This window comes from Xyrauchen texanus, chromosome 29 (assembly GCF_025860055.1).
Source record: "Xyrauchen texanus isolate HMW12.3.18 chromosome 29, RBS_HiC_50CHRs, whole genome shotgun sequence".
NCBI classification, from domain to species: Eukaryota; Metazoa; Chordata; class Actinopteri; order Cypriniformes; family Catostomidae; genus Xyrauchen; species Xyrauchen texanus.
Window position 1 is genome coordinate 13666857 of NC_068304.1, and position 11863 is coordinate 13678719.

At 39.8% G+C, this 11863-nt stretch overlaps 1 protein-coding gene across 1 annotated transcript in view; it reads left to right on the top strand.

The window, feature by feature from the left end:
• LOC127622999 (leucine-rich repeat-containing protein 49-like) overlaps positions 1-11352 on the top strand; it is a 33956-nt gene extending 22604 nt beyond the window's left edge. The window contains exons 13-17 of the mRNA XM_052097220.1: positions 1579-1813; positions 6177-6362; positions 6451-6560; positions 9650-9797; positions 10705-11352. Of these exons, the coding sequence (XP_051953180.1) occupies positions 1579-1813; positions 6177-6362; positions 6451-6560; positions 9650-9797; positions 10705-10926 (901 nt within the window). The 3' untranslated portion in view covers positions 10927-11352. The remainder of the gene's footprint in view (positions 1-1578; positions 1814-6176; positions 6363-6450; positions 6561-9649; positions 9798-10704) is intronic.
• The last annotated feature ends 511 nt before the right edge of the window (positions 11353-11863 follow it).

Sequence of the window (11863 nt, forward strand, 5' to 3'; positions counted from 1 at the left end):
AGACGGGAGGTTAAATAGCTGGCGGTCTGGTGCGGTCACAACAACCTTGAGCTGAACAGTGGCGCTGATAGGACTTAAGGAGACTCCACAGCAGTGGAGTCATTCAGGTTCCTGGGCTCTACCATCTCTCAGGACCTGAAGTTGGACACACACACAGACTCAATTGTGAAGAAGGCTCAGTAGAGGTTGTACTTCCTTTGCCAGCTGAGGAAGTTCAACCTGCCACAGGAGCTGCTGACACAGTTCTTCTCGGCCGTCATTTAGTGTGTCCTGTGTATATCTATTACTGGGGGTTCAGCCACCAAATCAGACAGAAGGAAACTACAACGGATAGTCAGGACTGCTGAGAGGATTATTGGTGCCCCCCTGCCCACCCTCCAAGACCTGTACGTCTCCCAAGTGAGGAAACATGAAGGTAGAATCACTCTGGACCCCACACACACTCCCCACTCCCTCTTTGAGCTGTTGCCCTCTGGCCAGCTCTACAGAGCACTGAGTGCCAGGACATCCATTATCAGGACATTTGAACATGAACAATTAAACTTCAGGACTCCTATAGTGCAATAATGTATAAATATGTCATGTACAAATGTAAATTCAATCCTATTTAATTCAATAACTGTACATACCCCTACCTTGCACATATATTAGCACTTGCACATATACATACGCAATTCAATGTTATATGTTCTATTTTTTGGGTATGTCTGTTTATACTCTTACCTTGTTTTATATTCTGTGTCTCAATGTAATGTTCTGTGTGCACTTGTTTCTCCTATCACCAAAAACAAATTATTTGTGTATGTGAGCACACTTGGCATTAAAGCTCATTCTGATTCTCTGATTCTGTTTTAGAATGTTAGAATGCTTTAAAACATATTTACGGTCACAAAAATGCCCAAAGTTATGTAGTTATGTGACATGAATTCATCCTCAATCCTTCATCTGTGAACAGGAACATGTATACATAAACATAAAGAAATGAAACCCTTCTGAAATGGTTTTTCTTTCAGTAACTAACGCTGTAATTTGCCTTGTCCCCTTCTTTCATGAATGTCTTTTCTACCAGCACACAATGAATGAGCTGCTGTGAATGCATCTAATGCACTTCCTATTCAAGCAAATGTTAAACAGATGCAGAACTCTGTGAAACTCAAGCATTCTCTGGTTTAGGAGAGCAGAATCCCAATACTGTCGCGGTGAACAATACAGTCTGTGTGAAAATACTAGCCTAGATGAACACTGTAACATGCTGTCCCAAAACTTAATGAGTTTCCTAACTAGACACCATTGTAAGATATCATAAATTAATGGGAAGGCCACTTTAAACAGTAGGCAACTTTTTTTCCCAACTGTATAGTAGCATAGCATGCTTCTGTAGCTCAACATGGTGCTAGCAACGTGAAAATGCTAATGCCAAACTCTGTTGGAATCCTCTTTCTTCCATTTAAATGTTTAATGCTCTGAACAGATGTAATGTTGTTTTTTAAAGTCTGAACTTCAGTATTAATCCAGAAGTCTGTTTGTGTGGTGTTGTGATTCAAGTCTCCATATTCTTTCTCTGTGTCATGTTTCCAGGTTACAGGACAGCGGTGGTCCGAGTGTTCAGAGTCTATCCATGTCTGACAGTCATCTGGCTGAGTTGGATGGTGAGACCCTGCGTCTGTTTGGCCCCGGAGCCCTTGAGACACTTGAACGCTGTTGGAGTGTCCAGACGGCTGCTAGTGTCACCATCGTCATGTTCCGTTATATTCACTTTGACTCCATCATCCCAACATTCCTGCGTATCCGACTCAGATTCCCAAACCTGACGGTGAGCTTCAAACCCCTGAAACTAGCGTCCACCCGAGATTCTCATGAAGAGAACATAAATGTACTTTTGCAGTACCATGGTATAGTGAGGATATCAGATGGTAATACCATGTCAATATTATATGTTACAGGATAATTATAATTTTCACATGCTATGGTCATTACATGGCAATCATCAAGTACAGCTATATTTGAACCTCAAAGGAAAATGAACAAGCATTACATTATAATTTATAAAACTACATTTCAGGGTTAACACAACATATACCCAGTATATTTCATCTGAATGTATCAAAATGTTCACTCAAGCACAGCAACTATCAAACAGTCATGACCTTTGAAACGTTTGTAAATTAAACCGTGTACTCACAGGTCCAGTAGTGTTTAACTGCTGCATCTTTCAATAACCGTTCCTTTGCCAGGTTTGAATCATATTGTGACTGGTTCACAAGCAATCCACTGTGATATGAGCCAAAAAAAATACATTCCATGCTGAAATGTTCTGAATATGCAAATGTAAGACAGTCCATTGCAGGGGCGGACTGGCCATCGGGAGAACCACTCTTTTATCCAGGCCACGATAATCTGAAATGGACCACCGCTTCATGTATTTTTCTATTAAGGAGGAAAGTTTCAGTTTTTATAGTACAGTGACCTCTTATATGTCTAAAGATCAAGGAACATTTGGCAGTCAACATGAACACATCGGCGTGCAGAGTTATTAGCGAGCCACCTGGTGCAAATTCACCTATGTATGATTGTTCACATAGAGCCATTTTCCAAGAATATTTTATGTCATTTATTTTGTTTAATTAGTCTAAAAAAGGAATCAAATCTATTCTAATACTCTTAAGTTCCCATTTACTCTCTTGTTGTATATGTTGCTTCACTCATGTGCCTTCTGCAGCCGAAGCCATTCACCCATCTGCCTAAAATCATCATTCTTTTGTCTGTATTCTACCCATTAACACACTTTTATACACCCATTTTTACAGTAGCATCAGTGTCATCATAAATTACAGTAACAGAGTGTAATCAGTGTATATTATGGACACATAAAGATGATTTGAGGAACGTGAAGCCATGGTTAGAGGTGATCAACTTGTCAAAGCAAATGTCACAAACAACAACAAAACTTGCACCCTACCCTCAAAATGTTTTATAAATATATAGCGAAAGGAAGAAAAACACGGATATCTGAGAAATATGGCTTATGACCAGGTAAGTAGCACATCTTCTGCTGTTGTTTTGACTCATTGAAAAAAATTGTTTCAAAATAAATAGCGTAAAAGATAACATTAGACAATGATTGCTAGTCATATCAGATAAAGTCAAACTGTGGAAACTATTATAACTTAGCTAGCAGCCAAATAGACAGGTAGTAACTGGTTTAGAGATTGGCATTTTTACCAGCATAAAGTAATTTTTTTCCATTGTCCTTCCTTGAAAATGAAATCAGTCACTGCAGTACCACAAGCCATAATAAAATGCCCCATTAGAGTGGCTAATGCTATATAATGAACTACTGCACTAAGAGAGCTTATTGGCTAACTATCAGTCCAATAAAATATCTTCCCTATCGAGCGAGAACTCAATTTCTGGTTCGGTTATAAAAAGTTGTCTCCACCTCTGAAAAAGCCAATCAGATGTTGTTTCGTGTTTTATTATGGGCTCTACATCCTTCATGCACGCTACGTATATGTACATGTATGTATGTGTATATGCGTATGTATGTGTGTGTGTATATATAATATATATATATACAGGTGAAATACGAAAAATTAGAATATCGTGCAAAAGTTCATTAATTTCAGTAATTCAACTTAAAAGGTGAAACTAATATATTATATAGACTCATTACAAGCAAAGTAAGATATTTCAAGCCTTTATTTGATTTAATTTTTATGATTATGGCTTACAGCTTATGAAAACCCCAAATTCAGAATCTCAGAAAATTAGAATATTACATGAAATCAATAAAAAAAAATGATTTTAAATACAGAAATGTCAGCCCTCTGAAAAGTATAATCATGCATATGTACTCAGTACTTGGTTTGGGCCCCTTTTGCGGCGTGGCATGGATGCTATCAGCCTGTGGCACTGCTGAGGTGTTATGGAAGACCAAGATGCTTCAATAGCGGCCTTCAGCTCTTCTGCATTGTTTGGTCTCATGTCTCTCATCTTTCTCTTGGCAATGCCCCATAGATTCTCTATGGGGTTCAGGTCAGGCGAGTTTGCTGGCCAATCAAGCACAGTAATACCATGGTCATTGAACCAGGTTTTGGTACTTTTAGCAGTGTGGGCAGGTGCCAAGTCCTGCTGGAAAATGAAGTCAGCATCTCCATAAAGCTTGTCTGCTGAAGGAAGCATGAAGTGCTCTAAAATGTCCCGGTAGACGGCTGCGTTGACTCTGGACTAAATAAAGCACAGTGGACCAACACCAGCCGATGACATGGCTCCCCAAACCAACACAGACTGTGGAAACTTCACACTGGACTTCAAGCATCTTGGATTGTGTGCCTCTCCATTCTTCCTCCAGACTCTGGGACCTTGGTTTCCAAATGAGATGCAAAATTTGCTCTCATCAGAAAAGAGGACTTTGGACCACTGAGCAACAGACCAGTTCTTTTTTCTTTAGCCCAGGTAAGACGTTTGACATTTGAAGCCCATGTCCAGGACCCGTCTGTGTGTGGTGGCTCTTGATGCAGTAACTCCAGCCTCAGTCCACTCCTTGTGAAGCTCCCCCACACATTTGAATGGCCTTTTCCTGACAATCCTCTCCAGGCTACGGTCATCCCTGCTGCTTGTGCACCTTTTTCTTCCACACTTTTCCCTTCCACTTAACTTTCTATTAATGTGCTTTGATACAGCACTTTGAGAACATCCAACTTCTTTTGCAATTACCTTTTGAGGCTTTCCCTCCTTGTGGAGGGTGTCAATGATGGTTTTCTGCACAACTGTCAGGTCAGCCGTCTTCCCCATGATTGTGAATTCAACTGAACCAGACTGAGAGACCATTTAAAGGCTCAGGAACCCTTTGCAGGTGTTTAGCTGATTAGAGTGTGACACTTTGAGCCTACAATACTGAACCTTTTCACAATATTCTAGTTTTCTGAGATTCTGAATTTGGGGTTTTCATAAGCTGTAAGCCATAATCATCAAAATTATATCAAATAAAGGCTTGAAATATCTTACTTTGCTTGTAATGAGTCTATATAATATATTAGTTTCACCTTTTAAGTTGAATTACTGAAATTAATGAACTTTTGCACGATATTCTAATTTTTCGAGTTTCACCTGTACTGTATATAGAAATTTAAACCAGAGTACTCCCGTTCGAATGCTGTGTGAGCCCACCCATGTTCACACGTATAGTGGGCTCTCCCTTTTGAAGCACTGAGTGGGCTTTTCTGTTCGGATGCAGAGTAGACCCGCATTCAGATGCATGCTGTACTTACCCGTTCGAATTCCACGAGCCAATCTTTAGAGCAGTTACCCGTTCGAATCGCTGCGTGAGCCCCCCCGTTTGAATGCAGCATGTGCCAGCTCCCGTTCTCACTTTCCCCTTTTGAATGTAATGAGCCCATCCACTTCTATGCTTAGTGGAGGCCTCCCATTCGAATCGCAGTGTAGCTCCTTTCTATCAAATGTCGTGCGAGCTCATCCACGTCCTCATATCACGGGCTCTCCATTTCGAGGCGATGGATGGGCTTTTTCGTTTCAGATGCCGAGTTGACCCCCGTTCGAATGCATGCTGGGCTTATGCATTAAAATGCAGCGAACTAAACCACTCTCTCTTTAGAGGAGTCTCCCTTTCTGAGCGCAAGCCAACATTCATTTTCACCTTCCCCTTTCAAATGCCGTGAGCCCATCCACTTCTATGCTGAGTGGAGGTCTCCCAATCGAATCGCAGTGTATATAGCTTTTGGGGGGGAAGAACACATTTTCAGAAGTATTTGCTAAGCCAATTTACCATATAGAATTGTTGCCGGCTCGCTGTCCTAATAATTTCCTCCCATTGTCATGGTACTGATCTTTCACCTTAATGCCTTTTTGGGGGATAATCAGGACTCGAGTCTCAAGCTTTGAGCCCTCCAATATACAGAGAGCAAGCCAAATACGTTTACCTCTTCTATATAAGATTACATTACATTTGTGCATTTGTCATACGCTTTTATCCAAAGCGACTTACAAGTGCAATTACAGGGATAATCCCCCAGAGCAACCTTAAGTTATGTGCCTTGCTCAAGGACACGATGGTGGTGGCCATGGGGATCGAACCAGTGACCTTCTGATTAACAGTTGTAGTTATTAACATACAAACTGCTGAAATATGTTTATTTTGATGATCTCTTGTCTCTCAGCATCTGATCTTCATGGAGACAAACATCACTCATCTTCCTCAGCTGGCCGCTCTAGCTCAGATCAGACGTCTAGATCAGATTAGCATTCTTCCGGAGTGGAACCCTGTGGTGGGACTGATGCTTTGGAGATCTTTCCTCATCTACAGACTTCAACATCTCAACCTGCAGAAAATTAACGGCACTGAGGTACAGGCCAATCCATTTTTGTCTGTTTATTTGTTTATCCAGTTTTAACTCTGAGTGCGTGTATGTGAAACTTCTATGTGTACTTCAGGTAACTATGAATGACATCATGGCGTCAGAGCGGATGTTTGGCACTTTGGGTTACGTAGCTGCTACAGAAACACCGCGTTGTCGTCTACTGCTACTGCTGGAAGAGTCCAGGTGTGTGTGTGCAGATCAGGGCATGTTGTCTAGCTCTCTCTTACTACTTTTTTTAAAAAATTTTAACCACCAGTAAAATAGTGCGTGCGCGTGTGATAGCAGGCCAGTGCATGTCTAAAGCAGCTGCCATCCTTTTCCTTAATAGAATTATCTGAGTGTTGAGCATTCCAGGGCTTCAGTATTAATCACAGTTTCTTCTTGTGCTATTCAGCAGATTCTTCTCTGCCCTCTACTATACTGTACTGCACCACACCCATGTGTTTAACACGCAGAGAGACTTTACAGAATTAAATCCGTTACATTCTTCCACGGCTATACTGTAGTGCCATCCCTGTCTAGAACGTCTCACTCTATAACTGTATCTTACTCTTGAACCATTGCACTTTAGAACCAAATTTGAAAAATCACCGATGTGAACATTGTCTCCATCATTTATAACACATACTTATCTGTTAGTGTTGTTACAGAGAACATTTTCAGATAATTATTTGGTCAGTCTCTTGGACATAGAGTCTGCCTGTATTCTCTTCACTTTAAACAGAATGTCATAGCATTATGAGATTAAACCTGTAATATTATGACAAAAATATTGTAGCATTATGAAATTAAAGTAGTATTTTCTTTTTAATAAAGTGGTGAAACTTTACAATAAGATTGTATTTGTTAACATTAGCTAACAACATTAGTTAACATGAATTCCCAATTAACAATACTTTTACAGCATTTATTAATATTGGTTAATGTTATTTTCTACCTATGCATTTTTAAAATTACATTTATATGTCATGCTGAGTGACTCCAGCCAGGTCTCCTAAGCAACCAAATTGGCCCAGTTGCTAGGGAGGGTAGAGTCACATGGGGTAACCTCCTCATGGTCGCTATAACTCATGGTCTCACTCTCGGTGGGGCACGTGGTGAGTTGTGCGTGGATGCCGCGGAGAATAGTGTGACGCCTCCATGGGCACTAGGTCTCTGTGGTAATATGCTCAACAAGCCATGGGATAAAATGTGTGGATTGATGGTCTCAGAGATGGAGGCAACTGAGATTCGTCCTCCACCACCCGGATTGAGGCGAGTCACTATGCCACCACAAGGACATAGAGCGCTTTGGGAATTGGGCATTCCAAATTGGGGAGAAAAGGGAAAAAAAAAAAAAACATTAAAAGTTATATATATTAACATTAATTAATGCAGAACAAGCAATTAAATATTTTTACAAGTGAACATTATCCAAGATTTATAAATACTGTAAAAGTTCATTGTTAGTTCATGATTCCTAATGCATTTTCTAATGTTAACAAATACAACCTTATTATTGTTACCAAAAAGTTGTAACGTTACAGGTCATACATAATATTGCATAAACATTTTGTAGAAATATTTTGAGAAAAGGCATGATTATCTCAATGAGGCAGCAGCTTCATCAATGCAAGCAATTAAATTATTTAGTTAGAATGATATAGAAATTATATGACTTTTTTTCTTCTTAAAGGGCTATTATTATATTATTCTCAAAACATTACATCTTTATTCTTGTCATTTTAGATTAGTATTTTTTTTTATTGTGGCACTAAAACGCTGCTGTGGTCTGTAGTGTTTTAGGTATATGTATTTTTCTGTTTGTGTGAATGCAGTTCTTCTCTTTAGTGAAGTGTGGGTCTGTTTGTCACTTGTTTAGGTGGACACTGATTTTAATGGCCTTTTACATTTAATTAGTTTATCATTAGTGGCTATAGTCCTAATTCTGCTCTGCAGTCATTACTATGAGTTTTGCCTTTTTGAAAGGTTCTTATTCACTGTAATTTTTCTCCACAGGTTTTCAGTACCACATAAAATGATACACCATAGATTTTTCAAACTGCATTTAATTAGTAGCTTTCAGCTTTTCCTTAATATAATCCAGTCTATCTGTCAGTGGATAACCTGCTTTCTGACAGACAGGCAGCAGCTAGTGAGACTGGGGAAATTCACTTACAGCACATGTACAATCAGCGCTGGTGCCCCCCAGGGATGTGTGCTCTCCCCACTACTCTTCTCCCTCTACACCAATGACTGCACCACCAAGGACCCCTCTGTCAAGCTCCTGAAGTTTGCAGATGACACCACTGTCATCGGCCTCATCTGAGATGATGATGAGTCTGCATACAGAAGGAATCATAACAACCTGAAGCTGAACACACTAAAAACAGTGGAGATGATTGTGGACTTTAGGAGGAACACCCCAACATTGACCCCTTCACCATTCTAAACAGCACTGTGGCAGCAATGTAGTCATTCAGGTTCCTGGGCTCTAACATCACACAGGATCTGAAGTGGGAGACACATTGACTTGACATTGACAGCAGAGGTTATGCTTCCTTCACCAGTTGAGGAAGTTCAACTTACCACAGGCGCTGCTGATACAGTTATACTCAGCAGTCATTGAGTCTGTCCTCTGCACTTCAATAACTGTCTGGTTTGGCTCAGGTATGAAATCGAATATCAGAAGACTACAAAGGACAGTTCAGACTGCTGAGAGGATTATTGGTCCCCCCCCCCCCTTTAAGAACTATACACTTCCAGAGTGAGGAAAAAGGCTGGTAAAATCACTCTGGACCCCACTCACCCTGCCTTTGAACTGTTGCCTTCTGGCCGACGCTTCAGAGCTCTGAACACCAGAATCGTCAGGCACAGGAACAGTCTTTTCCCTCAGGCTATCCATCTCATAAACAGTTAAATTGCCCCATTGAGCAATAATTATTTTTATATATTTAACCAACACATCTTCCTCTTCTGCCATTTCATTCCTCTGCAAAAAATGCAATAAAAATTGCACTGTACATAAGACAACATATTTGCATTAGAAATGCACTATGAATGAGTGTGTGTTTGTGTTTGTGTTTGTGTGTGTGTGTGTGTGTGTGTGTGTGTGTGTGTGTATATAATTATTTATTATTATTATTTATATTGCTGCTGTTTTTGTATTGTTAATGTGCACTGGAAGCTCCTGTCACTGAGACAAATTCCTTGTATGTGTAAGCATACTTACCTATTCTGATATCAATACTGCTGCAGGTGAGCTGTCAATCATTGCTTCTGTTCTTGTGCAGGAAGCGCCAGCTGCAGTTTCTGCTGGATGGTCGTGGTCGCAGGAGCGGTCAGAGTCCAGAGGAACTGAAGGAGGATGGCAAACAACTGGGAGATGGTTTGAGCAGAGCCCTTTTCAACTACCCCTGCAGAATCAATGACAGCACTGAGGTGACAAACACTGATCCACAGATTTCACATAAACAGCACATGATTAACCGTAAGAACCTGGTGAAGAGTGCAACAAGGAGGAAGAAGCCCTCTAGAGGCACTTCTTGTGGACTTTGCTAGTTTTCCCTTGAGTTGAGCCCTTAAAAGAATGTTCTTGGTTCAGGACAGCTTAATCTATATGGACAGCGTCTGTGACATGCTATCAATTAACACTCATTTCAACTTGTATCTTAGTTTAAAAAAAATCTAATTAATTCATACACAACAAGACTTAAACATGTGTTAAAGGAATAGTTCAAACAAAAATGAAAATGTACTCCCCCATCCCAGATGTGTTTGACTTTCTTTCTTGTGCAGAACACAAATTAAGATTTTTAGAATAATATTTCTGCTCTGTAGGTCTATAAAATGCAAGTGAATGGTGACCAAAATTTTAACGCTCCAAAAAGCACATAAAGGAAGCATATAAGTAATCCTTATGACTCCAGTGGTTAAATCCATGTCTTCAGAAGCATTCTAATAGGTGTGGGAGAGAAACAGACCAATATTTAAGCACTTTATTTATTTTTTAACTATAAATCTCCGCTTTCACTTTTACATTTCTTTCACATTCAGAAAGTGAAAGGGGAGATTTGTAGTAAAGGACCTAAGTATTGATCTGTTTTCACTTAGGAACCCCATCTGTCCAAAGTTAAATCCAATATTTCAACTTGTAATAACCATGTAACCAGAAATTTCTTTCTAGAAAAGTTCCACCACAAAAATGGCAGATTTAGAAAACTTCACAGCTCAAATTAAAAATATTTTTAAGGAAGAATTCATAGAGGTGCTTTAACAAAAATAAATGTCTGCATTTAAACAAGTGCATGATTGCTCTTACATTATAAGTGAATTCTTTCTCCTTCAGGAGGACAGCAGCGACGTGTCGGATCGCTCTGTGATGGTGGATCAGTATCTAAGGGGTTTGATTCAGAGAGCATCCAGTGTCAGTGTGAAGGGAGACGCGCTGCAGAAGCTCTGGCCTTCGCTCTTCACTGAGCTGGTGAGAGATAGTGTGCTGGAGATGAGAGACAGACAGGTCTACAGACAGACATGCCTCAACCACCTCACCCAAAGAGACATGAAGTAAATGAAAGATTCTATACACATCTCACCCCAAAACAACAACAATCCGATGGAGAGCAGTGTACCGACAGCAAACCTTGGATTCATCCAGGGCGGTTTCTATGTGATCTCCACAGAAGTTCGTTTATAAGCCTGACCATTGTAGATGTTCTTTACTGAATGTACACAGTCCTATCAACATCCCAACATTTCTGTCAGTGAATTTCTTCTCCTTTCAAACTGCATTCTTATTAACTTGGAGCTGCAAACCCCTGGAGGAAAGGGCTAGTGTGGAGCTTCTCGGTTAGAATGATTTTTAACGCCTGTTTACTTTTTACTTTTCATCTTGAATGTCAAAAATCAAGCTCAAAGCCACTTCTTCCTTCACTAGCATTCATTTATGTTATGTATGTTACTGATTATTAAAAAGAAGTTATGAAATGAGAATATCCACCATATTTCTAGACTCTACATATGAATGTCAATACAAATGATACATCGGCTTGAATTATGGAAGTTTGCAAAAAATACATTTACAAAGAATGACCTGAATTATTATGGCATCTTACTATTTCATAGCAAACTAGTTATATGAACTGTCAAATTGTGTTTTGTATAACAACAATATACTCCTCAATCACCTTCAGTAGATGGTCTACCTAATGAGTCTACCTGGAGCAGCATCTTATGTTGGTTCTGAAAACACATCTCTGTCAAACAAACCTAGTCCTGACATGTTTGTACCCCTAAAATCACAGGCAAATGACAAGTTGATAGGGATGTGATTGAAGCCTCAACCCCAAACCAAATCCTAACCATGACCCTAAAATCTGATTGGCTGATTTTAATGTTGTTCGTGGACCAACACAAATGGACTAACATTTACTTTGAGAAACCATGCAAATCATGAAGGTTAGCATGCAAAAATATGTCAAATACAGGAGCGAGTAAACAAACAGGGA